Source organism: Erythrolamprus reginae, chromosome 13 (assembly GCF_031021105.1).
Source record: "Erythrolamprus reginae isolate rEryReg1 chromosome 13, rEryReg1.hap1, whole genome shotgun sequence".
In the NCBI taxonomy this organism is placed as follows: Eukaryota; Metazoa; Chordata; class Lepidosauria; order Squamata; family Dipsadidae; genus Erythrolamprus; species Erythrolamprus reginae.
In genome coordinates this window covers 6,262,129-6,287,474 of record NC_091962.1, presented here as the reverse complement: position 1 = coordinate 6,287,474, position 25,346 = coordinate 6,262,129, and the positions used below count along the sequence as shown (strand labels likewise).

Below are 25,346 nucleotides of genomic sequence, written 5' to 3'. Positions count from 1 at the left end.
GAGTTTTATGCTGAAGACCTTCCACCATTCTTGTAGCCCGTCTTTGGACCCATTCAATTTGGTCAATATCTTTTTGTAGGTGAGGTGTCCAGAACTGGACACAGTATTATTCCAAATGTGGTCTCACCAGCGCTCTATATAGAGGGATCACAATCTCCCTCTTCCTGCCTGTTATACCTCTAGTAATGCAGCCAAGTATCCTACTTGCTTTTCCTACCGCCCAACCACACTGCTCACCCATTTTGAGACGTTCAGAAATCACTACCCCTAAATCCTTCTCTTCTGAAGTTTTTGCTAACACAGAACTGCCAATACAATACTCAGTTTGAGGATTCCTTTTCCCCCAAGTGCATTATTTTACATTTGGAAACATTAAACTGCAGTTTCCATTGCTTTGACCATTTATCTAGTAAAGCTAAATCATTTACCATATTACAGATGCCTCCAGGAATATCAACCCTATTGCACACTTTAGAGTCATCGTCAAATAGGCCGTGGGTGTCCATTCTTCTTTCCATTAATAGGAATACAAGGCAGTCCTCAATTTACAAATGATTCACCTAGTGTCTGTTCAAAGGCACTGAAAAAAGTGACTTAACAACTGTTCCTCACACTTGTAACAATCAAAACGTCCCCGTGAACTTCGGGTGCCAACTGGAATTTATACTTGACAGATGAGTTACAACAGTTCCTTTAGTGACTTTTTGAAGTTTGATGACTCTTGTGATTCACTTACCAACTGCACTTATCTGCTTAACAGCCGTGGGTAAAGATAGGGACAAAATTGGGGGGAAACCCCTTAGTGACTGCTTTGCTTAGCCAAGGAAATTCTCCTCCCAACGAAGGTTGTAAATTGAGCACTAACTTTAAGTGAAATCAAAGGAGTTTCTAACTAGGTTCTTTCCCAAAACCTACGCCTTTCTCACCCCACCCAAAATCTATTTATTTATAGTCCTGGGATTTTTACCTGTTGGGACTGGTGGGGATAATTGCTGGAATGTTATTTAGAGAGAGGGAGATATGCCAAAATGGCTATGGCCCAATTCAAACTGGAGTTATTTTCCACCAGGCCGATGATTCACCTACTCGGTGTACGTGTTCCCTTTACACAGCGTTCCAAATGAAGAATTGAAAAGCCAAAGTTGCCATTCGAATTTAGAGATCCATAGTGAGGTTGAACATCCCTGCCATGCTCGAAGTTAAGGGGGAAAACACCCCTTAAATTTGGATTATTTCAAAACTCACGAATGATTGATTGATTGGATTGGATTGGATTTGTATGCCACCCCTCTCCGTAGACTCGGGGCGGCTAACAACAGTAGTAAAACAGCATATGACAATCCAATATTAAAACAGTTAAAAACCCTTATTATAAAACCAAACATACATACAGACATACCATGCATAAAATTGTAGAGGCCTAGGGGGACAGAGTATCTCAGTTCCCCCATGCCTGGCAGCAGAGGTGGGTTTTTAGAAGCTTACGAAAGGCAAGGAGGGTGGGGGCAATTCTAATCTCTGGGGGGAGTTGGTTCCAGAGGGTCGGGGCCGCCACAGAGAAGGCTCTTCCCCTGGGTCTCACCAAGCGACATTGTTTAGTTGACGAGACCCGGAGAAGACCCACTCTGTGGGACATAACTGGTTGCTGGGATTCGTGCAGCAGAAGGCGGTCCCTGAGATAATCTGGTCCGGTGCCATGAAAGGCTTTATAGGTCACAACCAACACTTTGAATTGTGACCGGAAATTGATCGGCAACCAATGCAGACTGCAGAATGTTGGTGTAACATGGGCATATTTGGGAAAGCCCATGACTGCTCTCGCAGCTGCATTCTGCACGACCTGAAGTTTCCGAACACTTTTCAAAGGTAGCCCCATGTAGAGAGCATTACAGTAGTTGAGCCTCGAGGTGATGAGGGCATGAGTGACTGTGAGCAGTGAGTCCCGGTCCAAATAGGGCTGCAACTGGTAAACCAGGCGAACCTGGGCAAACGCCCCCCTCGCCACAGCTGAATGATGTTTCTCTAACGTGAGCTCTGGATCGAGGAGGACGCCCAAGTTGCGAACCCTCTCTGAGAGGGTCAGTAATTCCCCCCCACAGGGTGATGGACAGACGGATGGAATTGTCATTGGGAGGCAAAACGCACAGCCACTCCATCTTATCAGGGTTGAGTTTGAGTCTGTTGACTCCCATCCAGGCCCCAACAGCCTCCAGACACCGGCACATCACTTCCACTGCTTCGTTGACTGGACATGGGGTGGAGATGTAAAGCTGGGTATCATCAGCGTGCTGATGATACCTCACCCCATGCCCTTGGATGATCTCACCCAGCGGTTTCATTTAGATAATAATAATAATAATAATAATAATAATAATAATAATAATAATAATAATAATTATTATTATTATTATTATTATTATTATTATTTATTAGATTTGTATGCCGCCCCTCTCCGAAGACTCACAACAAGCGATAAAACAATATTGTACAGGCACAAATCTAATATTAAGAAAAAACTAAAAACCCTATCAATTTAAAAAACCAAACAACACATACATACCAAACATAAATTATAATAAGCCTGGGGGAAAGGTGTCTCAAATCCCCCATGCCTGGCGGTATAGATGAGTCTTAAGTAGTTTACGGAAGACAAGGAGGGTGGGAGCAGTTCTAATCTCCGGGGGGAGTTGATTCCAGAGGGCCGGGGCCGCCACAGAGAAGGCTCTTCCCCTGGGGCCCGCCAGACGACATTGTTTAGTCGACGGGACCCGGAGAAGGCCGACTCTGTGGGACCTTATCGGCCGCTGGGATTCGTGCGGTAGTAGGCGGTTCCGGAGGTATTCTGGTCCAATGCCATGTAGGGCTTTAAAGGTCATGACCAACACTTTGAATTGTGACCGGAAACTGATCGGCAGCCAATGCAGGCCACGGAGTGTTGTAGAAACGTGGGCGAATCTGGGAAGATATTAAATAGCAGGGGGGAGAGGACCGACCCCTAAGGCACCCCACAAGGGAGAGACCTCGTGGTCGACCTCTGACCCCCCACTAACACCGACTGCAACCGACCGGAGAGGTAGGAGGAGAACCACTGAAGAACAGTGCCTTCTACTCCCAACCCCTCCAGCCGGCGCAGAAGGATACCATGGTCGATGGTATCGAAAGCCGCTGAGAGGTCAAGGAGCACCAGGATAAACCCTTGTCCCGGGCCCGCCAGACATCAGAGAATGGGCCGAGCTGACAAAAATGGCCCTTGAACTACAGGATAAATAGGAATCGGGGTTCTACAAAGCATGGAATAAATGGTACATTTAGCTGGAGAAAAAACAATGTACAACTCCATCATGATCCTATTACCCTTGATCCAAACAACTATCCCACAAATTTATAAAATAACACTATGAATCATTGATGAAAGGATGAACAAATTCAAAACAACAACTCTAACTCAAGTTTGGAAACTCAAAAACTTTCATCTATACTGATAAGTAAATATCTTAAAAGCTGTCGAGTAATCGAGTCAACAGATAAGTTGACGCTATTTACGACATCTGATAAATTTATACATATGACTTTTTCTTTCTTCTTTCTTTTATTTTTAAGCGTGTATTTTGATTTATAACTATATTCTAAATTCATATACATTTGTACCAATATTTGCATAGTCCTTTTGCTTTATGTATCCCCTCCCCTATTTATCGTCAATAAAGATTATATTTTCTAAATAAATAAATAAATTTGGATTATTTCAAGATATTAAGCCAGGGCTCTTCAAACAGGTGGCAGAACGATGAAGGGAGAAATCCAAAATGAAATATTTGTCTCTATGGGTTTTTTCTTCCTCTGCCTCTTTCTTTTTCTTCTAGTTTTCGTTTTGAGTGGTCCACCTCCAGCTAAGCTTGTCATGGATTTTGAGGACCAGGAGATGGATGAGTACTGGCATTACAGGCCAGTGTTCTGGTCACCCGAGTGAAGGGAGTTGGAGACTGGGGAACCACCAGAGACTGTAGAACCTCCCCCCCAATTAGGGTATTGTCTGACTTAGAGGACGATGGGGACTTTGAGGACCAGGACCCCCTGTTAGATGAAAGGGTAAGGAGGATGAGATCGAGACATGAATCTCTCTCAAGAAGGGATTCTTGGTGTTAAATAGATCTAGGGGACATTTGGCCACACCTTGGCAGTATATAAGGACTGTCTAATGGGAAAATTTGGCCACACCTTGGCAGTATATAAGGATAGGCTGATGGGAAAGACAATGTTCCCCATTATGGAGGAAGGTGCCTTGGAGCTGAGAGACTTGGACATCGATTCCTGGCTGTCGCATGAGCTGTTTAATCTCTCTGGAATGTGAGTGTAGTTAAAAACCAAAGACTCATCATTAGTGGAGATTTATGACTCTATCTGGCTGGCGTCCCAGACTTTCCTTATCTCCTGCTAATTAGAGAAATGTGGCCATTCCATTGCGTAAAACCTTGTATCACAGAAATAGTGTTACCAATAAACTTTTGCCTTTGGCTACTTTTGAACCAATGTGTGTGTGTGTGGATCTTTATTACTGATTATTGATCCAGTCGGATAGCACAATTTTAACATGGATACATAATACACAAAGCAGGCTTTTAGATCAGACTCAAAAATATATACAGGTGGCGAGTGACGAAATCTTCTTACCTTACCTTCATTTTGGAAGCATGCACACCCTGATTGCGCACACTTTTTCACACTCTGCGCATGCACATAAGGCTTTACACAGACAGAGGGTTAAAAACTGGCTGGGGGATTCTGGGAGTTGAAGTCCACCCATCTTAAAGCATGCTGGCTGGGGGATTCTGGGAGTTGAAGTCCACTCATCTTAAAGCATGCTGGCTGGGGGATTCTGGGAGTTGAAGTCCACCCATCTTAAAGCATGCTGGCTGGGGGAATTCTGGGAGTTGAAGTCCACCCATCTCAAAGCATGCTGGCTGGGGGAATTCTGGGAGTTGAAGTCCACCCATCTCAAAGCATGCTGGCTGGGGGATTCTGGGAGTTGAAGTCCACCCATCTTAAAGCATGCTGGCTGGGGGATTCTGGGAGTTGAAGTCCACCCATCCTAAAGCATGCTGGCTGGGGGATTCTGGGAGTTGAAGTCCACCCATCTCAAAGCATGCTGGCTGGGGGATTCTGGGAGTTGAAGTCCACCCATCTTAAAGCATGCTGGCTGGGGGATTCTGGGAGTTGAAGTCCACCCATCTCAAAGCATTCTGGCTGGGGGATTCTGGGAGTTGAAGTCCACCCATCTCAAAGCATGCTGGCTGGGGGATTCTGGGAGTGGAAGTCCACCCATCTCAAAGCATGCCGGCTGGGGGATTCTGGGAGTGGAAGTCCACCCATCTTAAAGCATGCCGGCTGGGGGATTCTGGGAGTTGAAGTCCACCCATCTCAAAGCATGCTGGCTGGGGTATTCTGGGAGTTGAAGTCCACCCATCTCAAAGCATGCTGGCTGGGGGATTCTGGGAGTTGAAGTCCACCCATCTTAAAGCATGCTGGCTGGGGGATTCTGGGAGTTGAAGTCCACCCATCTCAAAGCATGCTGGCTAGGGGATTCTGGGAGTCGAAGTCCACCCATCTCAAAGCATGCTGGCTGGGGTATTCAGGGAGTTGAAGTCCACCCATTAAATTAAACAGTCAAATTCTCTTTGATCAGTCCATTTATCTTTTGGACCTCATATCCCAGAATTCCCGAGTCCACCCTCAGAGGATCAGCACGCTGGGAAAGGCTGACCTGCAGAACCAAGCAGGATTGAAGGACCAAACATTAAAAGAAGGGGAAAATATTTCCTCCAACACCAGCAGTTTGGTTTTAGAAAACTTTTCAATTCTCCCCGTTTTGTTTTGTTTTTAAGAAATCCAATGTCCCACCTGGTGAAAGGAGACCAGTCTTGGTTTCAAGTTCACATCTTGAATCTTCTGGTGTTCTCTTGTCCAGATAGTAACGAGTGAAGGTCTGCAGGGAAAGAAGTAGAACTCGTGGCCTCTCAATGGTCAGCCCCCCAAATACAGCGGTACCTCTACTTACGAACTTAATCAGGTTCTTAAGTAAAAAAAATTGTAATAAGAAGCAATTTTTCCCATAGGAATCAATGGAAAAGCAAATAATGTGTGCAATTGGGGAAACCACAGGGAGGGTGGAGGCCCTGTTTCCTCCCAGGAGATTCCTAGAGAGGCCCGACGTAGGCTTCTCCCTGCCTTTTCCAGCCCTGTTTCCTCCCAGGAGATTCCCAGAGAGACCCCATGGAGGCTTCTCCTTGCCTTTTCTGGCCCTGTTTCCTCCCAGGAGATTCCTAGAGAGGCCCCGCAGAGGCTTCTCCCTGCCTTTTCTGGCCCTGTTTCCTCCCAGGAGATTCCTAGAGAGGCCCCGCGGAGGCTTCTCCTTGCCTTTTCTGGCCCTGTTTCCTCCCAGCAGATTCCTAGAGAGGCCCCGCAGAGGCTTCTCCCTGCCTTTTCCAGTTACAGTTTCAGAGGCTCGGGTTTGTAAGTGGAAAATGGTTCTTGGGAAGAGGCAAAAAATCTTGAACACCCAGTTCTTATCTGGAAAAGTTTGTAAGTAGTGGCGTTCTTAGGTAGAGGTACCACTGTATTGGAATACTCTTATCATGTCTCCCCTTATTCTTCCTTTTCATTAAACCAGACATACCCAATTCCTGCAACTGTTCTTTATATGTTTAGAAACATAGAAACATAGAAGTCTGACGGCAGAAAAAGACCCCATGGTCCATCTAGTCTGCCCTTATACTATTTTCTGTATTTTATCTTAGGATGGATATATGTTTATCCCAGGCATGTTTAAATTCAGTTACTGTGGATTTATCTACCACGTCTGCTGGAAGTTTGTTCCAAGGATCTACTACTCTTTCAGTAAAATAATATTTTCTCATGTTGCTTTTGATCTTTCCCCCAACTAACCTCAGATTGTGTCCCCTTGTTCTTGTGTTCACTTTCCTATTAAAAACACTTCCCTCCTGGACCTTATTTAACCCTTTAATATATTTAAATGTTTCGATCATGTCCCCCCTTTTCCTTCTGTCCTCCAGACTATACAGATTGAGTTCATTAAGTCTTTCCTGATATGTTTTATACTTAAGACCTTCCACCATTCTTGTAGCCCGTCTTTGGACCCGTTCAATTTTGTCAATATCTTTTTGTAGGTGAGGTCTCCAGAACTGAACACAGTATTCCAAATGTGGTCTCACCAGCATTCTATATAGCGGGATCATAATCTCCCTCTTCCTGCTTGTTATACCTCTAGCTATGCAGCCAAGCATCCTACTTGCTTTCCCTACTGCCTGACTGCACTGTTCGCCCATTTTGAGACTGTCAGAAATCACTACGCCTAAATCCTTTTCTTTTGAAGTATTTGCTAACACAGAACTGCCAATACAATAGTCAGATTGAGGATTCCTTTTCCCCAAGTGCATTATTTTACATTTGGAAACATTAAACTGCAGTTTCCATTGCTTTGACCATTTATCTAGTAAAGCTAAATCATTTACCATATTGTCGACGCCTCCAGGAATATCAACCCTATTGCACACTTTAGAGTCATCGGCAAATAGGCAAACCTTCCCTACCAGACCTTCCCCTATGTCACTCACAAACATATTAAAAAGAATAGGACCCAGAACAGACCCTTGTGGCACACCGCTTGTAACCTGACTCTGCTCAGAATACTCGCCATTCACAACAACCCTCTGGTGTCTATGCTTCAGCCAGCTGCAAATCCATTGAACTATCCAGGGATTAAGTCCAATCTTCACTAATTTATCTATCAGCTCTTTATGTGGAACCGTATCAAAGGCTTTGCTGAAGTCCAGGTAGGCAATATCCACGGCACCACCTTCATCCAACACCTTTCTGACATAGTCAAAGAAATCAATGAGATTAGTCTGACATGATTTGCCTTCAGTAAAGCCATGCTGATTTGGGTCCAATAATTTATTGTTTTTTAGGTGCTGATTTATCCTCTTTTTCAGTAGAGTCTCCATCATTTTAACGACAACTGATGTCAAGCTAACTGGCCTGTAGTTGCCAGCTTCTTCTCTACTGCCCTTCTTGTGGATAGGCACAACACTTGCCATTCTCCAATCCTCAGGAACATCTCCTGTTAACAAGGATTGGTTAAACAAATCAGTCAGGGGGGTAGCAATGACAGATCTGAGTTCTTTAAGAACTCTGGGGTGGATGCCATCTGGACCCATTGCCTTATTTATCTTTAATCGTTCAAGTTCTTCTAAGACATCGGCTTCTAAGATCACTGGAGCTGAATCCGTACAGTTGGAGGCAATGCTATATCCCTCTATAGTATTATTTTGTAAGGTGTCTTTTGAGAAAACTGAACAGAAGTAGCTATTGAAATGGTCAGCGATCTCCTTATTCCCATTAATGCATGTATTTTTCCCGGTACTAAGCTTCGTGATGCCGCAGTTTTTCTTCTTCTTATCACTAATATATCTGAAGAAGGTTTTATCCCCCTTCTTTAGAGATTTGGCGATTTCTTCCTCTTTTGAGGCTTTAGCAGCATATATTATCTGTTTCGCCTCCTTCTGTCTCATTTTATACACCTCCCTATAAGCTATACTTCCAGACTCTTTATACCTCCTATAGGCAGCCTTTTTTTCATTGACTATAGTCCTTACATCATTGCTAAACCATAGCGGTTTCTTCTTCCTTTTACCTTTAGTTATTTGTCTTACATACAGTCCAGTGGCTTTTAAGATGGCCTTTTTAAATACAGTCCACTGGGTGCTCGCTCCTGCCATTTTATCCCTCCCCTTTAATTCATTATCTAAATATTCCCCCATTGCATTATAATTTGTTTTTCTGAAATCCAATACTTTGGTTGCATTATAGGATTGCTCACAATTAGTTTTTACATCAAACCACAAACATAGATGGTCACTGCAACCTAAATTTTCTCCCACCTTGACATCTGAAACCCAATTCCCATTCGTAAAAACTAAATCTAGAATATTCTCCCCTCTAGTTGGTGTCTTAACCAGCTGTGCCAGAGCTGCTCCTGTAAAGGCCTCTACTATATTCTTACTTTTGCATGTAAGGGCACTGGGGATATTCCAGTCAACATCAGGCATGTTGAAATCACCCATAACCACAATATCTCCCTTTACTGCCATTTGGGTAATTTCATCCACCATCTTGTTGTCATATTCCTCAGATTGCCCTGGAGGCCTATAGATCACCCCAATTCTAATGACAGAACCGTCTTTATTTTGCATGCAAATCCAGAGGGTCTCTAGATCTTGACATGTATTTTGAATTAGTGTTGTTTTTAGAGTTTCTTTAACATAAATGGCTACTCCACCTCCCCTTCTCTCTATTCTATCCTTCCTATACAGTGTATATCCTGGTATGGATATTTCCCATTCATTAGAATCCTTAAACCATGTCTCAGTTATGGCAACCAGGTCCAAATTATCTCTAGATATTATGGCCATTAACTCACAGAGCTTGTTGTTCAAGCTTCGAGCATTCGTGCACATTACACGAAGAACATTATTTTCATTATTAGTTTGCCCCTTATCATCAACAACTACATCTATTTTATTTGCAGCTCCCTTTTCATAAGCTTCCAAAAACTGCTTTATCCTCATTGGTCGGGGACAGAAATCACCCACATCAGTTACATCTCTGTCCCCTTTACCTAGTTTAAATGCCTGTCCAAAAAAGTTCTGAATTCCTCACCGAGTACCTGGGTACCTCTGTATGATGGATGCAAACCATCCCTCTTAAACAACTCCCTATTAGACCACCTACTGACATCATGACTTACATAGCCAAAACCTTCAGCTTTACACCACTGCTTTAACCACACATTAAACTCTATGATACACGTTGTTTTATCCTCTTGGCCACAAACCGGTAACACCTCTGAGAAAGTCACTGAATCTGCTATTTTACCCAGCTCCACACTTAGACATTGAAAATCTCTTTTTACTACATTGACATTTCTCTGGGACAAATCATTTGTGCCAAGATGCACCACCACATCAATGTTATTACCTTTACTCACAGCCTTGACAATGTTTGTAATCCTCCTCCTGTCCCTGCTGGCAGTGGCCCCTGGGAGACACCTCAGCTCCTTCATCACGTCCTTACTCTGTCCCAAATCAACACCCCTAACAGTCGAATCACCCACAAGAAAATGTGTCCTCTTTATATTTCTACTAACTGCACTTGTTTGAAGGTAACAGTGGTCCAGATCCAAAATAAAGTTCACGAGGAGCTAAGTTAAGGCTCTTTTGGACAAAGCACCACCAGGAGATCCCAGGGTTTCAAAACCGACTTAGAACTTGGAAAAATTTCCCTAGAGAACGAGGGGAATTCCATAACAACTTTATAAGGCCGTACTTGGAATACTGCCTCCAATTTTGGTCTCCACAATACAAAATAAGATGGGGAGACTCTGGATGGGGAGTGCAGAGAAGAGCAAACAAGAGGATTAGGGGCTGGAGGCTAAAACATATAAAGAATAATAGATATATTTATATATTTATATATTCTTTAAATGGTTTTAAACAATAAGATCTTTTTTCTTTTTATTTTTTTAATTTTTTTTAATTTATTTATTTATTTATGTTTTTATTTTATTTTAATTTATTTTTTTTATTTATTAGATTTGTATGCCACCCCTCTCCGTAGACTCGGGGCGGCTAACAACAATAGTGAAACAATATGAACAAATCTAATATTTAAGTTAATTTAAAAAACCCTTATTTAAGAAACCAATCACACACACAGACATACCATGCATAAATTTTATAAGCCTAGGGGGACAAGATATCTCAATTCCCCCATGCCTGACGATAGAGGTGGGTTTTAAGGAGCTTACGAAAGGCAAGGAGGCTGGGGGCAACTCTAATCTCTGGGGGGAGTTGGTTCCAGAGCGTCGGGGCCGCCACAGAGAAGGCTCTTCCCCTGGGTCCCGCCAGACGGCATTGTTTAGTCGACGGGACCTGGAGAAGGCCATTATACAATGAAGACTTCTATTTTGAGCGAACTGTAGCTCCCCTAAATGTTATATGTTGTGTTTGTTATGTTTGTTTGTGAAAAATAATAAAACATATTTTGTTAAAAAATAAAAATAAAGAATGGTTGCAGGAATTGGGTATGTCTAGTTTAATGAAACGAAGGACCAGGGGAGACATGATAACAGCATTTCAAAATTTGGGGGACTGTCCCAAAGAAAAGAGGGGTTAACTTTGCGGATAAACAAGGGGGCCATGAATGTAACACATCCAATTCTAACTGATTCTGTATGTATGTGGGTTTGAGTGGATAGTCCTTAGGGTTTTTTAATGAGCTTTACTGTTCTTATTACTATTATTTGACTTTGTTTAGTGTTCATTGTATGTACTGTTGAAGTCAAATTAATTAAATTAAATTAAACATATTTTCCAAGGCTCCTGAGGGCAAGACAAGAAGCAATGGACGGAAACTAATCAGAGAGAGAAACAACCTGGAATCAAGGAGAGATTTCCTAAAAAGTGAGGGCAATTAACCAGTGGAACTGCTTGCCACCTGAAGTTGTGGGTGCTCCAACACTGGAAGTTTTTCAAGAAGAGAGTGGGCATGCATTTGCCTGAAATGATATAGAGCAGTGGTTCTCAACCTGGGGGTCGGGACCCCTTTTGGGGGTCGAACGACCGTTTTACAGGGGTCACGTAACTCCACGGGAAAAGACAAATTTCCCACAATGTTAGGAACTAAAGCTTCTATTCTGGCGCCTTTGAACATATTTTTACAATCCAACCAATCAGGCGTTTACAGTGATATTCCTGCCAATCAGCTTCAAGCTCTGTTGGGAGAATTGGCACTCGACTTATGGTTGGGGGCCACCACAATTTATTTATTTATTTATTTGTTTGTTTGTTTGTTTATTAATTTATTAGCTTTGTATGCCACCCCTCTCCGCAGACCCGGGGCGACTAACAACAATAAAAAGACAACGTAAACAAATCTAATATTAAAAAATCTAAAAACCCCAATTTAAGAGATCAGTCATACATACAGTCATACCATACATAAATTTTATAAGCCTAGGGGAAGGGAATATTTCAATTCCCCCATGCCTGACGACAGAGGTGGGTTTTTAAGAGCTTATGAAAGGCAAGGAGGGTGGGGGCAACTCTGATATCTGGGGGGAGTTGGCTCCATAGGGTCGGGGCCGCCACAGAGAAGGCTCTTCCCCTGGGTCCCGCCAAACAACATTGTTTAGTTGACGGGACCCGGAGAAGGCCAACTCTGTGGGACCTAACTGGTCGCTGGGATTCGTGCGGCAGAAGGCGGTCCCTGAGATATTCTGGTCCGATGCCATGAAGGGCTTTATAGGTCATAACCAACACTTTGAATTGTGACCGGAAGCCGATTGGCAACCAGTGCAGACTGCGGAGTCTGTGTGACATGGGCATATTTAGGGAAGCCCATGATTGCTCTCGCAGCTGCATTCTGCACGATCTGGAGTTTCCGAACACTTTTCAAAGGTAGCCCCATGTAGAGAGCGTTACAGAAGTCGAACCTCGAGGTGATGAGGGCATGAGTGACTGTGAGCAGTGAGTCCCGGTCCAGATAGGGCCGCAACTGGTGCACCAGGCAAACCTGGGCAAACGCCCCCCTCGCCACAGCTGAATGATGTTTCTCTAACGTGAGCTCTGGATCGAGGAGGACGCCCAAGTTGCGGACCCTCTCTGAGAGGGTCAGTAATTCCCCCCCACAGGGTGATGGACGGATGGATAGAATTGTCCTTGGGAGGCAAAACCCACAGCCACTCCATCTTATCCGGGTTGAGTTTGAGTCTGTTGACACCCATCCAGACCCCAACAGCCTCCAGACACCGGCACATCACTTCCACTGCTTCACTGACTGGAACTGTATGATACGAGGAACTGTATTAAAGAGTCGTGGCATTAGGAATGGTTGAGAACCACCGGTCTAGGGTCTCCTGCTTGAGCAAGGGGGATGGACTAGACTAGAGGACCTCCAAGGCCCCTTCCAACTCCATTATTCTGTTTTAAGTGAGACAAAGGACCTTACCTGGTGAGGCAGCAAGATATAGCAGGCGATAGAAACTAACGTCCCAACACAGGGGGTGACGAAGTAGATCAGGGCAGAAGACTGAGGATCCAGGCCACCTAAAGAGAAGAGCAAAATGGTGTTTTTACTGACAAATCCAGGACTTTGCAACTCTTTTTCCTTGCTGTATGAAGAGAAGTACATTTGGAACTTTCCTCGTAAAGGGCAGTTATATTAAAATGAGGGTTTAAAAACATGAATGAGGTGAGTAAGAATATAAGAAATGGACTGGCGCACTATGGCATAGTTTTAGAAACATAGAAGATTGGTGGCAGAAAAAGACCTCCTGGTCCATCTATTATTATTATTATTATTATTATTATTATTATTATTATTATTAATAATTGGATTTGTATGCCGCCCCTCTCCGCAGACTCGGGGCGGCTAACAACAGTGGTAAAACAACATGAACAATCCAATTAATAAAAACCACTAAAAAACCCTTATTATAAAAAACCAAACATACACACAAACATACCATGCATAACTTGTAGTAGCCTAGGGGGAAAGGATAACTTAACTCCCCTATGCCTGGCGACAAAGGTGGGTCTTAAGTAATTTGCGAAAGACAAGGAGGGTGGGGGCCGTTCTAATCTCTGGGGGGAGTTGGTTCCAGAGGGCCGGGGCCACCACAGAGAAGGCTCTTCCCCTGGGTCCCACCAAACGACATAGTTTGGTCAACGGGACCCAGAGAAGGCCAACTCTGTGGGACCTTATCGGCCGCTGGGATTCGTGCGGTAGAAGGCGGTTCTGGATGTATTCTGGCCTAATGCCATGTAGGGCTTTAAAGGTCATTATCTAGTCTGCCCTTATGCTATTTCCTGTATTTTATCTTAGGATGGATCTATGTTTATCCCAGGCGTGTTTAAATTCAGTTACTGTGGATTGACCAACCACGTCTGCTGGAAGTTTGTTCCGAGCATCTACTACTCTTTCAGTAAAATAATATTTTCTCACGTTGCTTCTGATCTTTTTCCCAACTAACTTCAGATTGTGGCCCCTTGTTCTTGTGTCTACTTTCCTATTAAAAACACTTCCCTCCTGAACCTTATTTAACCCTTTAACATATTTAAATGTTTCGATCATGTCCCCCCTTTTCCTTCCTCTCCTTTTAGTAGAAAAAAGCAAATAGCCAAGAGAAATTTTGATAGCTAATAGCATTTTGAACCCAAGTGAGAACAGAAAACAATCTTAGAAATCCGGATGACAAATTTAAGAAAAGGGGGTAGCACAAGATAAACGATGTATACACCAAAACAAAACTGATAAATAATTAAGAATTTTGCAATTGATATTAGATTGTATTGTATTCTAATTTGAAGGTATTGCAAATTTGTATACTGCTCAAAAAAATAAAGGAAGCACTCAAATAACACACCCTAGGTCTGAATGAATGAAATAATCTCATTGAATATTTCATTTGCACAACTATTCCATTTGCACAACGGCATGTGAAATTGACTGTCAATCAGTGTTGCTTCCTAAGTGGACAGTTTGATTTCGCAGAAGTTCGATTTACTTGGAGTTACATTCTGTTTTTTAAGCGTTCCCTTTATTTTTTTGAGCAGTGTAAATAGAATTAGAATAGAACGAATAGAATAGAATAAATAGGATAGAATAGAATACAGAATGAATAAATTAGAATACAGAATAAAATAAAATAGAATAAGAATAGAATGAATAGAGAATAGACTAGAACAGAAAAGGAATAGAATAGAGAAAATACAATAAATAGAATTAGAAAATAGATTATTATTATTATTATTATTATTATTATTATTATTATTATTATTATTATTTAGATTTATATACCGCCCCTCTCTGTAGACTCGGGGCGGCTTACAGCAATGATAAAAACAATATATAATGACAAATCTAATAGTAAGAATCTAAAATAACGATAATACATTTAAAAAGTCTAAAAAACAGGAAACCCCAATATATGAAAACATACATACAATCATATCATACACAAAAAACTACATAGGCAGGGGGAGATGTTTCAGATCCCCCACGCTTGACGACAGAGGTGGGTTTTAAGGAGTTTACGAAAGGCAAGGAGGGTGGGGGCAGTTCTAATCTCTGGAGGGAGCTGATTCCAGAGGGTCGGAGCCGCCACAGAGAAGGCTCTTCCCCTGGGTCCCGCCAAACGACATTGTTTAGTTGACGGGACCCGGAGGAGACCAACTCTGTGGGACCTAACCGGTCGCTGGGATTCGTGCGGCAGAAGGCGGTCTCATATATAGAATAGATAACAGAGAAAGAATAGAATAGGAAAATTAGAATAGAATAGGAATTCAATTCTTTATTGACCAAGTGTGATTGGACGCACAAGGAATTTGCCTCTAAGCTCTGTGTATGTAAAAGCTACAAGTGATAAATCATGATCAGCCATCATAAAAATACATTCATCGTAATACATTGAGCAGTGTATTTCTGTAAGGTGTGGAGCAAAAAAATTAAAAAATTTATACACCCCCCCCCCAAAAAAAATCACATATTTATGTTCTCAACAGCTGGACAGTCCAACTTTAAACCCCTGTGCCAGAAGAGATCTGTCTTCCTTCTTGTGGCAGGTAGTTCTCCAGGCCAAAAAGAGAGAGCTCTCTTTAGATTGTGGTGTTTTTCAGAACTGGTGTCTCCCCCCCCCCCTCGGATACTCACTGGCCATGGAAAGCAACATGGCGATGGCGGCAAACGTCCCGGCCATTCCTTGACCGCTGAGAAAGAGAGTGCTGTATCTTTGCGGGAAAGAGCCCAGTAGGCCAAAAAGACTCCCTTGCAGGACAGCGCAGAAGGCTAAAGGAAAAAAAATAGGGAAGACAATATATAATTTACTTTTTTTTTAAAGTAATTTTTATTAATTTGTTTTAAAAAGCATAATCAAGAAAATATATACAGTACACTGACATATTTGCAATATTTGCAATACACAAAAAATAAAATAGAAAAACATACGTACACTTCTAAACAAACAAAAAACACCTGGACGATTACAAAATTACAAATAATATAAAAATATCATCCATTTCCTCTTGAGAGAAGGAGAATTACAGTCTTGTTGCATATCAAATTATTTTCTGGTGAATAGAAGTCATTGGCATTCACTGTTGTTTTTTTTGGTTATCAATGTCTTCTCTATTATTATTATTATTATTATTATTATTATTATTATTATTATTATTATTATTTTTAAACTGCCTTCCGTACCCTTTTTTATTAATTAATTTAGTTACATAAAGATTTGTTTTCACAAAAAAGCGTTGTAATTGCATCATATTTCATCTTTCTGTCAATAAATACATATCTTAAAGCATCGTTATTATCATAATTCAATTTGAACTTCTATTTCTCCTCTTAAACCAATCATAAAATATGTTCCATGTTTTATAATAATCGGAGTCTTCTTTGTTTTTTAATTTTAATGTTAAGGCATCTAGTTCTGCACGGTCAATAATTTTCTTTAGTATTAATGAGTCTTCCGGAGGGTTAGGTTTTTTCCAGCATTGGGCTATTGCCATTCTAGTTGCAGTCAGTATGTATAATTTACTTTTGAGTCTATTTCTTTAAGTCGGTGATTCTCCACTTGAGCAACTTTTAAGACAGGTGGACTTCGATTCCCAGAATTCCCCAACCAACATGGCCGACTAGGGAATTCTGGGAGTTGAAGTCCAGCTTAGGGCACAATGCCCCAAGATTCAACTCAGGACTGAATGTTATCTTTTATCTATTAAGTGTGCAATAGGGTTGATATTCCTGGAGGTGTCTGTAATATGGTAAATGATTTAGCTTTACTAGATAAATGGTCAAAGCAATGGAAACTGCAGTTTAATGTTTCCAAATGTAAAATAATGCACTTGGGGAATCCTCAATCTGAGTATTGTATTGGCAGTTCTGTGTTAGCAAATACTTCAGAAGAAAAGGATTTAGGGGTAGTGATTTCTGACAGTCTCAAAATGGGTGAACAGTGCGGTCAGGCGGTAGGGAAAGCAAGTAGGATGCTTGGCTGCATAGCTAGAGGTATAACAAGCAGGAAGAGGGAGATTATGATCCCGCTATATAGAATGCTGGTGAGACCACATTTGGAATACTGTGTTCAGTTCTGGAAACCTCACCTACAAAAAGATATTGACAAAATTGAACGGGTCCAAAGACGGGCTACAAGAATGGTGGAAGGTCTTAAGCATAAAACGTATCAGGAAAGACTTAATGAACTCAATCTGTATAGCCTGGAGGACAGAAGGAAAAGGGGGGACATGATCAAAACATTTAAATATATTAAAGGGTTAAATAAGGTCCAGGAGGGAAGTGTTTTTAATAGGAAAGTGAACACAAGAACAAGGGGACACAGTCTGAAGTTAGTTGGGGGAAAGATCAAAAGCAACATGAGAAAATATTATTTTACTGAAAGAGTAGTAGATCCTTGGAACAAACTTCCAGCAGACATGGTAGATAAATCCACAGTCACTGAATTTAAACATGCCTGGGATAAACATATATCCATCCTAAGATAAAATACAGAAAATAGTATAAGGGCAGACTAGATGGACCATGAGGTCTTTTTCTGCCGTCAGACTTCTATGTTTCTATTATCTTTCTAACATTACCCCCCTCACACACACAGTGGCCTGCTAGCTAAGGATTCTGGGAGTTGCAGTCCAACAGACCAGGATTCAAGTCCTCGAGTTCACAACAACCCTGTGAAGTAGTTTAGGGGACGTCAAATAAGGATTCGAACTCAGTTCCCCGACAAAGCTCAAAATCTCAAAAATATATAAATTGAGGGGAAATTAGGGGGTCCTTGATGTGTTTTCTATGCTTGGTGGTTTTATTGGAGACATTCCATTACCGAACTATTTTTGGTATTTTTTCAGAGTACTGTATATAAGATGTACCTGTTTCCCCCCTATAAGCGGCTTAAAATTTGGGTGCGTCTATAACTTTTTTTTTGACGCTTTTTCCCCCTTAATAATCTTCCCTGCTTGAAGGCTTGTTTTCATTGCTATTTATTCCCTCTGAAAAAAAACATTTGATCAGCCCTCAAGAGGTGCTAACAATCTTCGCGGCTTGCAGGATTTTTTTATTCCTACTCCCAAAAAGTTTTTTTCCAGCCCTAAGTTTTTGCAGGCTTGCATTTATTTATTTATCTATCTATCTATCTATCTATCTATCTATCTATCTATCTATCTATCTATCTATCATCTATCTATCTATCTACCTACCTACCTATTTATTTATTGGATTTGTATGCCGCCCCTCTCCATAGACTCGTGACGGCTAACAGCAACAATAAAGCAGTGTACAATAGTAGCTTGATGTTAGAAACAATTAAAAACCCATTAATATAAAAAACCAAACATACATACATACATACCATGCATAGAATTGTAAAGGCCTAGGAGGAAGAGGATCTCAATTCCCTCTGAAAAAAGGTTTTTTTTTAAAAAAAAAACCACGGGATAAAACGATGTGCTAAAGACTAAGGACTAGCCGGATGAATAATTTCATTTCATTTAATTATTCAATTTATAAGCCGCCCATCTCCAGACGTGGAATTAGTGTTTAAATTATACACTCACTTAAATACCCCAATATTAAAAGACATTCATCCAGCTATCATTCATCACTTTTGGCTGGAGCTGTGTGCTATTGCTCAATGGCCCCAGGCCTGCCTGCAAAGCCATGTTTTTAAGGACTTTCAAAAGGCCAGGAGACTGGTGGCGCCGTGAATCCTTGGGGGGAGCCACCACAGAGAAGGCCCTTCCCTGTGGTCCGGCCTGTCAGCATTGCTTGGCAGACAGGACCCAGAGGAGGTCGACTCTGTGGGATCTAAGAGTCGCTGGAAAGTGTGAGAATACCTGGTAGGTAGATTCCCCACCACCACCTATTTTCCTCCCACCGAAAACAAAGGTGCATCTTATACTCCGAAAATTATGGTAGTTAACCTCGTCAGTGCTGGATAGGAATTAACATTAACATTGGGCCAGAATACATCCGGAACCGCCTTCTACCGCACGAATCCCAGCGGCCGATAAGGTCCCACAGAGTTGGCCTTCTCCGGGTCCCGTCGACCAAACAATGTCGTCTGGCGGGCCCCAGGGTAAGAGCCTTCTCCGTGGCGGCCCCGGCCCTCTGGAATCAACTCCCCCTGAAGATTAGAACGGCCCCCACCCTCCTTGTCTTTTGCAAATTACTCAAGACCCACCTTTATCGCCAGGCATGGGGGAGTTAATATATTCCTTCCCCCCTAGGCCATTACAAGTTAGGTATGGTATGTTTGTGTGTATGTTTGGTTTTTATAATAAGGGTTTTTAGCTGTTTTATTAATTGGATTGTTACATGCTGTTTTTTATCATTGTTGTTAGCTGCCCCGAGTCTGCGGAGAGGGGCGGCATACAAATCCAATAAAGGGTTGATATTCCTGGAGGCGTCTGTAATATGGTAAATGATTTAGCTTTTCTAGATAAATGGTCAAAACAATGGAAACTGCAGTTTAATGTTTCCAAATGTAAAATAATGCACTTGGGGAAAAGGAATCCTCAATCTGAGTATTGTATTGGCAGTTCTGTGTTAGCAAATACTTCAAAAGAAAAGGATTTAGAGGTAGTGATTTCTGACAGTCTCAAAATGGGTGAACAGTGCAGTCAGGGGGTAGGGAAAGCAAGTAGGATGCTTGGCTGCATAGCTAGAGGTATAACAAGCAGGAAGAGGGAGATTATGATCCCCTTATATAGAGCGCTGGTGAGACCACATTTGGAATACTGTGTTCAGTTCTGGAGACCTCACCTACAAAAAGATATTGACAAAATTGAACGGGTCCAAAGACGGGCTACAAGAATGGTGGAAGGTCTTAAGCATAAAACGTATCAGGAAAGACTTCATGAACTCAAGCTGTATAGTCTGGAGGACAGAAGGAAAAGGGGGGACATGATCGAAACATTTAAATATATTAAAGGGTTAAATAAGGTCCAGGAGGGAAGTGTTTTTAATAGGAAAGTGAACACAAGAACAAGGGGACACAATCTGAGGTTTAGTTGGGGGAAAGATTAGAAATAATGTGAGAAAATATTATTTTACTGAAAGAGTAGTAGATCCTTGGAACAAACTTCCAGCAGACGTGGTAGATAAATCCACAGTCACTGAATTTAAACATGCCTGGGATAAACATCTATCCATCCTAAGATAAAATACAGAAAATAGTATAAGGGCAGACTAGATGGACCAGGAGGTCTTTTTCCGCCGTCAGTCTTCTATGTTTCTATGTTTCTAAATAATAATAATAATAATAACAACAACAACAACAACAACAACCAGGTGCCAACTCACAGTTGATGAACCAAACGCTGGCCATGGTGATGGAGAAAAAACTCTGGGGTGGCATCAACACCTTAACCAGGACGGCGGTCAGCACGAAGAGGAACAGGATCCCGGTCAGGCTGCCCAAAATGCGCACTTTGTCCGAAATGCTTTGCAAAGGACGAAACAAAAGGACATATGTGAATAACCAGAAAGTTAATGATAAGTTAAAGACATTCCTGAGAGTCGACTCCCTTGGAGCTGATGAAAAAAGGAAGGGGCGGTAATAGTCCTGGGTTGGAAGGATGTGACAAGATGGACAATACAAAATTGGTACCGGTCCATGGTGGATCATATTCAATTTGAGATAATAATAATAATAATAATAATAATAATAATAACAACAACAACAACAACAACAACAACAATAATAGCCATTAGAACAAATGCTGTCAAAGCCAGAATTGAAAAATCAACAGACGATCCAAAGTGCAGACTCTGTAAAGAAACAGATGAAACAATCGATCACATACTCAGCTGCTGCAAAAAGATCGCACAGACTGACTACAAGCATAGACATGATGCTGTGGCACAGATGATCCACTGGAACTTGTGCCGGAACTACCATTTCCCAGTGGCAAAGAACTGGTGGGATCATAAGCCCGAAAAAGTGGTCGAAAATGAGCAAGCAAAACTAATGTGGGACTTCCGACTTCCGACTGACCGAATTCTGAAGCATAACACACCAGACATTGTGATCGTGGAGAAAAAGAAAGTATGGATCATCGACATCGCAATCCCAGGAGACAGCAGAATTGAGGAGAAGCAGCTAGAGAAATTAGTGAAATACGAAGTTCTAAAAATCGAGCTGCAACGACTCTGACATAAGCCATTGAAAGTGGTCCCAGTGGTACTTGGCACGCTGGGCGCAGGGCCAAAGGATCTCAGCGGACATTTGAAAACCATCGGAATTGACAAAATCTCCATCTGTCAATTGCAAAAGGCCACTTTACTGGGATCGGCAAACATAATTCGCCGCTACATCACGCAGTCCTAGGTGCTTGGGAAGCGCCCGACTGGTGATGAAATGCGAAATCCAGCATAGTGATCTCGTTTGCTGTGTTGTACTGACATAATAATAATAATAATAACAATAATTTATTAGATTTGTATGCCGCCCCTCTCCAAAGACTCAGGGTGGCTCACAACAATGATAAAACAGTGTGACAATGTAAAGAAATCTAATATTTAAAAAGCATCTAAAAACTCATCCTTTAAAAACCATGCAACACACACATTCTATACATAAAACTATAAAAAGCCTGGGGGAGATGTCTCAATTCCCCCATGCCTGGCGATATAGGTGGGTCTTAAGTAGTTTGCGAAAGACAAGGAGGGTGGGGGCAGTTCTGATCTCTGGGGGGGGTTGATTCCAGAGGGCCGGGGCCGCCACAGAGAAGGCTCTTCCCCTGGGGCCCACCAGACGACATTGTTTAGTTGTCGGGACCCGGAGAAGGCCAACTCTGTGGGACCTCATCGGCCGCTGGGATTCGTGCGGCAGAAGGCAGCTCCGGAGGTTATGGACAAGAGGATGAACTCGGCCAATGAAACTGATTTGCGGGAACTGATGGGATGATGGGACAAGGTAAGAGGATATGTGGTCAGTAGAATTTGAGACCAAGCTATAAAGAATAAATTGGAATCACTTTATAATATGTAAATAGATATATTGCTCTTGAGTTAAAATGGTATATACAAAATATGCCCCCATTCTGGTGGAGGGGTATGAACGTTGTCTGGTGGTGGGCACATCACTGAGCACTTGTTGTATGTTGTGTGTGTGTTTTATATTTTAAAATCAATTTGAAAAAAATTGAAAAGAAAAGAAAAAAGGAAGGCGTCAAGGTGTTTATTTTTACCCCGCCTTTTTTGTGTTGACAAATAACTCGCAATTATATCCGACACACCTTCCTCCTCCTGCTTTCCTCACAATGACAACAACCCTGGGGGTTGTGAGTCAACCTCTTCCCTTCCCTTTGAACCGGAGGTGGGATGCAGCCGGTTTGGGCAAAGTAGTAGTAGTCAGTCAAGGGCCGCTCTTCTTATCTACTACTGGAGCTCCCTCGGAGGCCGTCACGGACAAGCGGGCACCCGTTGGCCTCCCGCGCGCCCGTTGGCACGAGATTTGGCTTCCGCGCATATGTAGCAAGCCAAATCTTGTGTGAGGACATGTGCGAGAGTGAGATTTTGGCTATTTTTGCCTATATTTTTGCTTCTGTGCATGGGGCCTCTCTAGGAATCTCCTGGCAGGAAACAGGGCCGGGAAAGGCGGGGAGAAGCCTCTGTGGGGCCTCTCTAGGAATCTCCTGGGAAGAAACAGGATCGGAAAAGGCAGGGAGAATCCTTTGTGGGGCCTCTCTAGGAATCTCCTGAGAGGAAACAGGGCCGGAAAAGGCGGGGAGAAGCCTCCGTGAGCCCTCTCTAGGAATCTCCTGGGAGGAAACAGGACTGGAAAAGGTGCAGAGAAGCCTCTGTGGGGCCTCTCTAGGAATCTCCTGGGAGGAAACAGGGCTGGAAAAGGCTGGGAGAAGCCTCCGTGGGGCCTCTCTAGGAATCTCTGGGAGGAAACAGGGCCAGAAAAAGAAGGAAGAAGCCTTCGTGGGGCCTCTCTAGGAATCTCTGGGAGACAACAGGGCCAGAAAAAGAAGGGAGAAGTCTCTGTGGGGCCTCTCTAGGAATTTCCTGGGAAGAAACCGGGCTGGAAAAGGCTAGGAGAAGCCTCCGTGGGGCCTCTCGAGGAATCTCCTGGGAGGAAACCGGGACGGAAAAGGTGCAGAGAAGCCTCTGTGGGGCCTCTCTAGGAATCTCCTGGGAGGAAACAGGGCCAGAAAAAGAAGGGAGAAGCCTTCGTGGGGCCTCTCTAGGAATCTCTGGGAGACAACAGGGCTGGAAAAGGCGTGGAGAAGCCTCCGTGGGGCCTCTCTAGGAATCTCTTGGAGGAAACCAGGCCAGAAAAGGTGGGGAGAAGCCTCCGTGGGGCCTCTCTAGGAATCTCCTGAGGGGAAAGCAACCCAGAAAAGAAAAATGTCGTCTCACCATCGGTAGAGGATGGAGTTGAGAAAGGTGAAGAGCAACAAAGGCAACTGAGAAAGGAGGGTCAGCCAGTTGCTGAAGCTGAATTCGTCTTCGCAGGGGGAGGCCGGCTGGGGGCTCAAAGCTGTCCGATTCTCAGCCACCGCTCGTCCGGCAGAGCAGTTGCCTGTCAGTCTGGCCTCGAAATACTGGGTGGGAGAGAAAGTGTTGAATTAGAAACACTCAAAAGGATGTCCTGTGTATCACTGTGCGGTGTCGCTACGCCACAATCCCTCACACATCCCAAGGATTGTAACAGGTATTAACTAGGTTTAACAAACCAGGTTTGATTTTCCACCCCGACTCCCCCCTCTTCCCTGCAAAACAAATGTAATTTTTTTAAACCCTAGCCCCTGGCCAAAGAAAGTGTGGTACATCTGTGGTTTGAATCTGGAAGAATGATTTTTAATGTTTCAGTAATCAGTTATTTAGATTAGTTATATTAATTGGATAGAGACATAGAAACGTAGAAGATTGACGGCAGGGAAAGACCTCCTGGTCCATCTAGTCTGCCCTTATACTATTTCCTGTATTTTATCTTAGGATGGATCTATGTTTATCTCAGGCATCTTTAAATTCAGTTCCTGTGGATTGGCCAACCACGTCTGCTGGAAGTTTGTTCCAAGCATCTACGACTCTTTCAGTAAAATAATATTTTCTCACGTTGCTTCTGATCTTTTCCCCAACTAACCTCAGATTGTGGCCCCTTGTTCTTGGGTTCACTTTCCTATTAAAAACACTTCCCACCTGAACCTTATTTAACCCTTTCACATATTTACATATTTCGATCATGTCCCCCCCTTTCCCTTCTGTCCTCCAGACCAGTGTTTCCCAACTTTTTTTTATTCATATTTTCAAAATCCTGGGGAACATTGAGCCGGGGGGGGGGGCCCTAAAAAAAAGTTTGGACAAAAAAAAATCTCTCTTCCTCCCTTTCTCTTTCTTCCCTTCTTCCCTTCTCTCTCTCTCCATCCCTCTTTCTTTCTCTCTTCCTTCCTCTCTTTTTTGCTCTTTCTCTCTCCCTCCTTCCTTCCCTCCCTCTATGTCTTTCTCTCTCCTTCCTCCCCCCCCTCTTGCTCTCTCTCTTGCTCTCTCTCTCTTGCTTTCTCTCTCTCTTGCTTTCTCTCTCTCTTGCTTTCTCTCTCTCTTTCTGTCTCTCTTGCTATTTCTCTCTTTCTTTCTTTCTTTCTCTCTCTCTTTCTACACAGATTGAGTTCACGAAGTCTCTCCTGATAAGTTTTACGCTTAAGACCTTCCACCATTCTTGTAGTCCGTCTTTGGACCTGTTCAGTTTTATCCATATCTTTTTGTAGGTGAGGTCTCCAGAACTGAACACAGGATTCCAAATGGGGTCTCACCAGCGCTCTATACAGCGGAATTACAATCTCCCTCTTCCTGCTTGTTATACCTCTAGCGATGCAGCCAAGCATTCTACTCGCTTTCCCTACCACCTGACTGCACTGTTCATCCATTTAACTGTTTTAATATTGGATTGTTATATGCTATTTTTATTACTGTTGTTAGCCGCCCCGAGTCTACAGAGGGGTGGCATACAAATCCAATAAATAAATAATAAATAAATAAATTTGGAGACTGTCATAAATCACTACCCCTAAATCCTTCTCATCTGGCGTTTTAGCTAACACAGAACTCAGATGGAGGATTCCTTTTCCCCAAGTGCATTATTTTACATTTGGAAACATTCAACTGCAGTTTCCATTGCTTTGACCACTTATCTAGTGGTCTTTGACCGCTTATCGTGCAATCAAAATTCAAATGCTTGGCCACTGACTCAT

General features: G+C 42.7%; 1 protein-coding gene across 1 annotated transcript in view; it reads right to left on the bottom strand.

The window, feature by feature from the left end:
* Positions 1-25,346, bottom strand: part of SLC29A2 (solute carrier family 29 member 2) — a 136,330-nt gene that overhangs the window by 101,336 nt on the left and 9,648 nt on the right. Inside the window, exons 4-8 of the mRNA XM_070766334.1 lie at positions 23,515-23,699; positions 20,449-20,588; positions 15,787-15,921; positions 13,084-13,181; positions 5,899-5,983 (exon numbers count right to left, since the gene is read on the bottom strand). Coding sequence (XP_070622435.1) covers positions 5,899-5,983; positions 13,084-13,181; positions 15,787-15,921; positions 20,449-20,588; positions 23,515-23,699 — 643 coding nt within the window. The remainder of the gene's footprint in view (positions 1-5,898; positions 5,984-13,083; positions 13,182-15,786; positions 15,922-20,448; positions 20,589-23,514; positions 23,700-25,346) is intronic.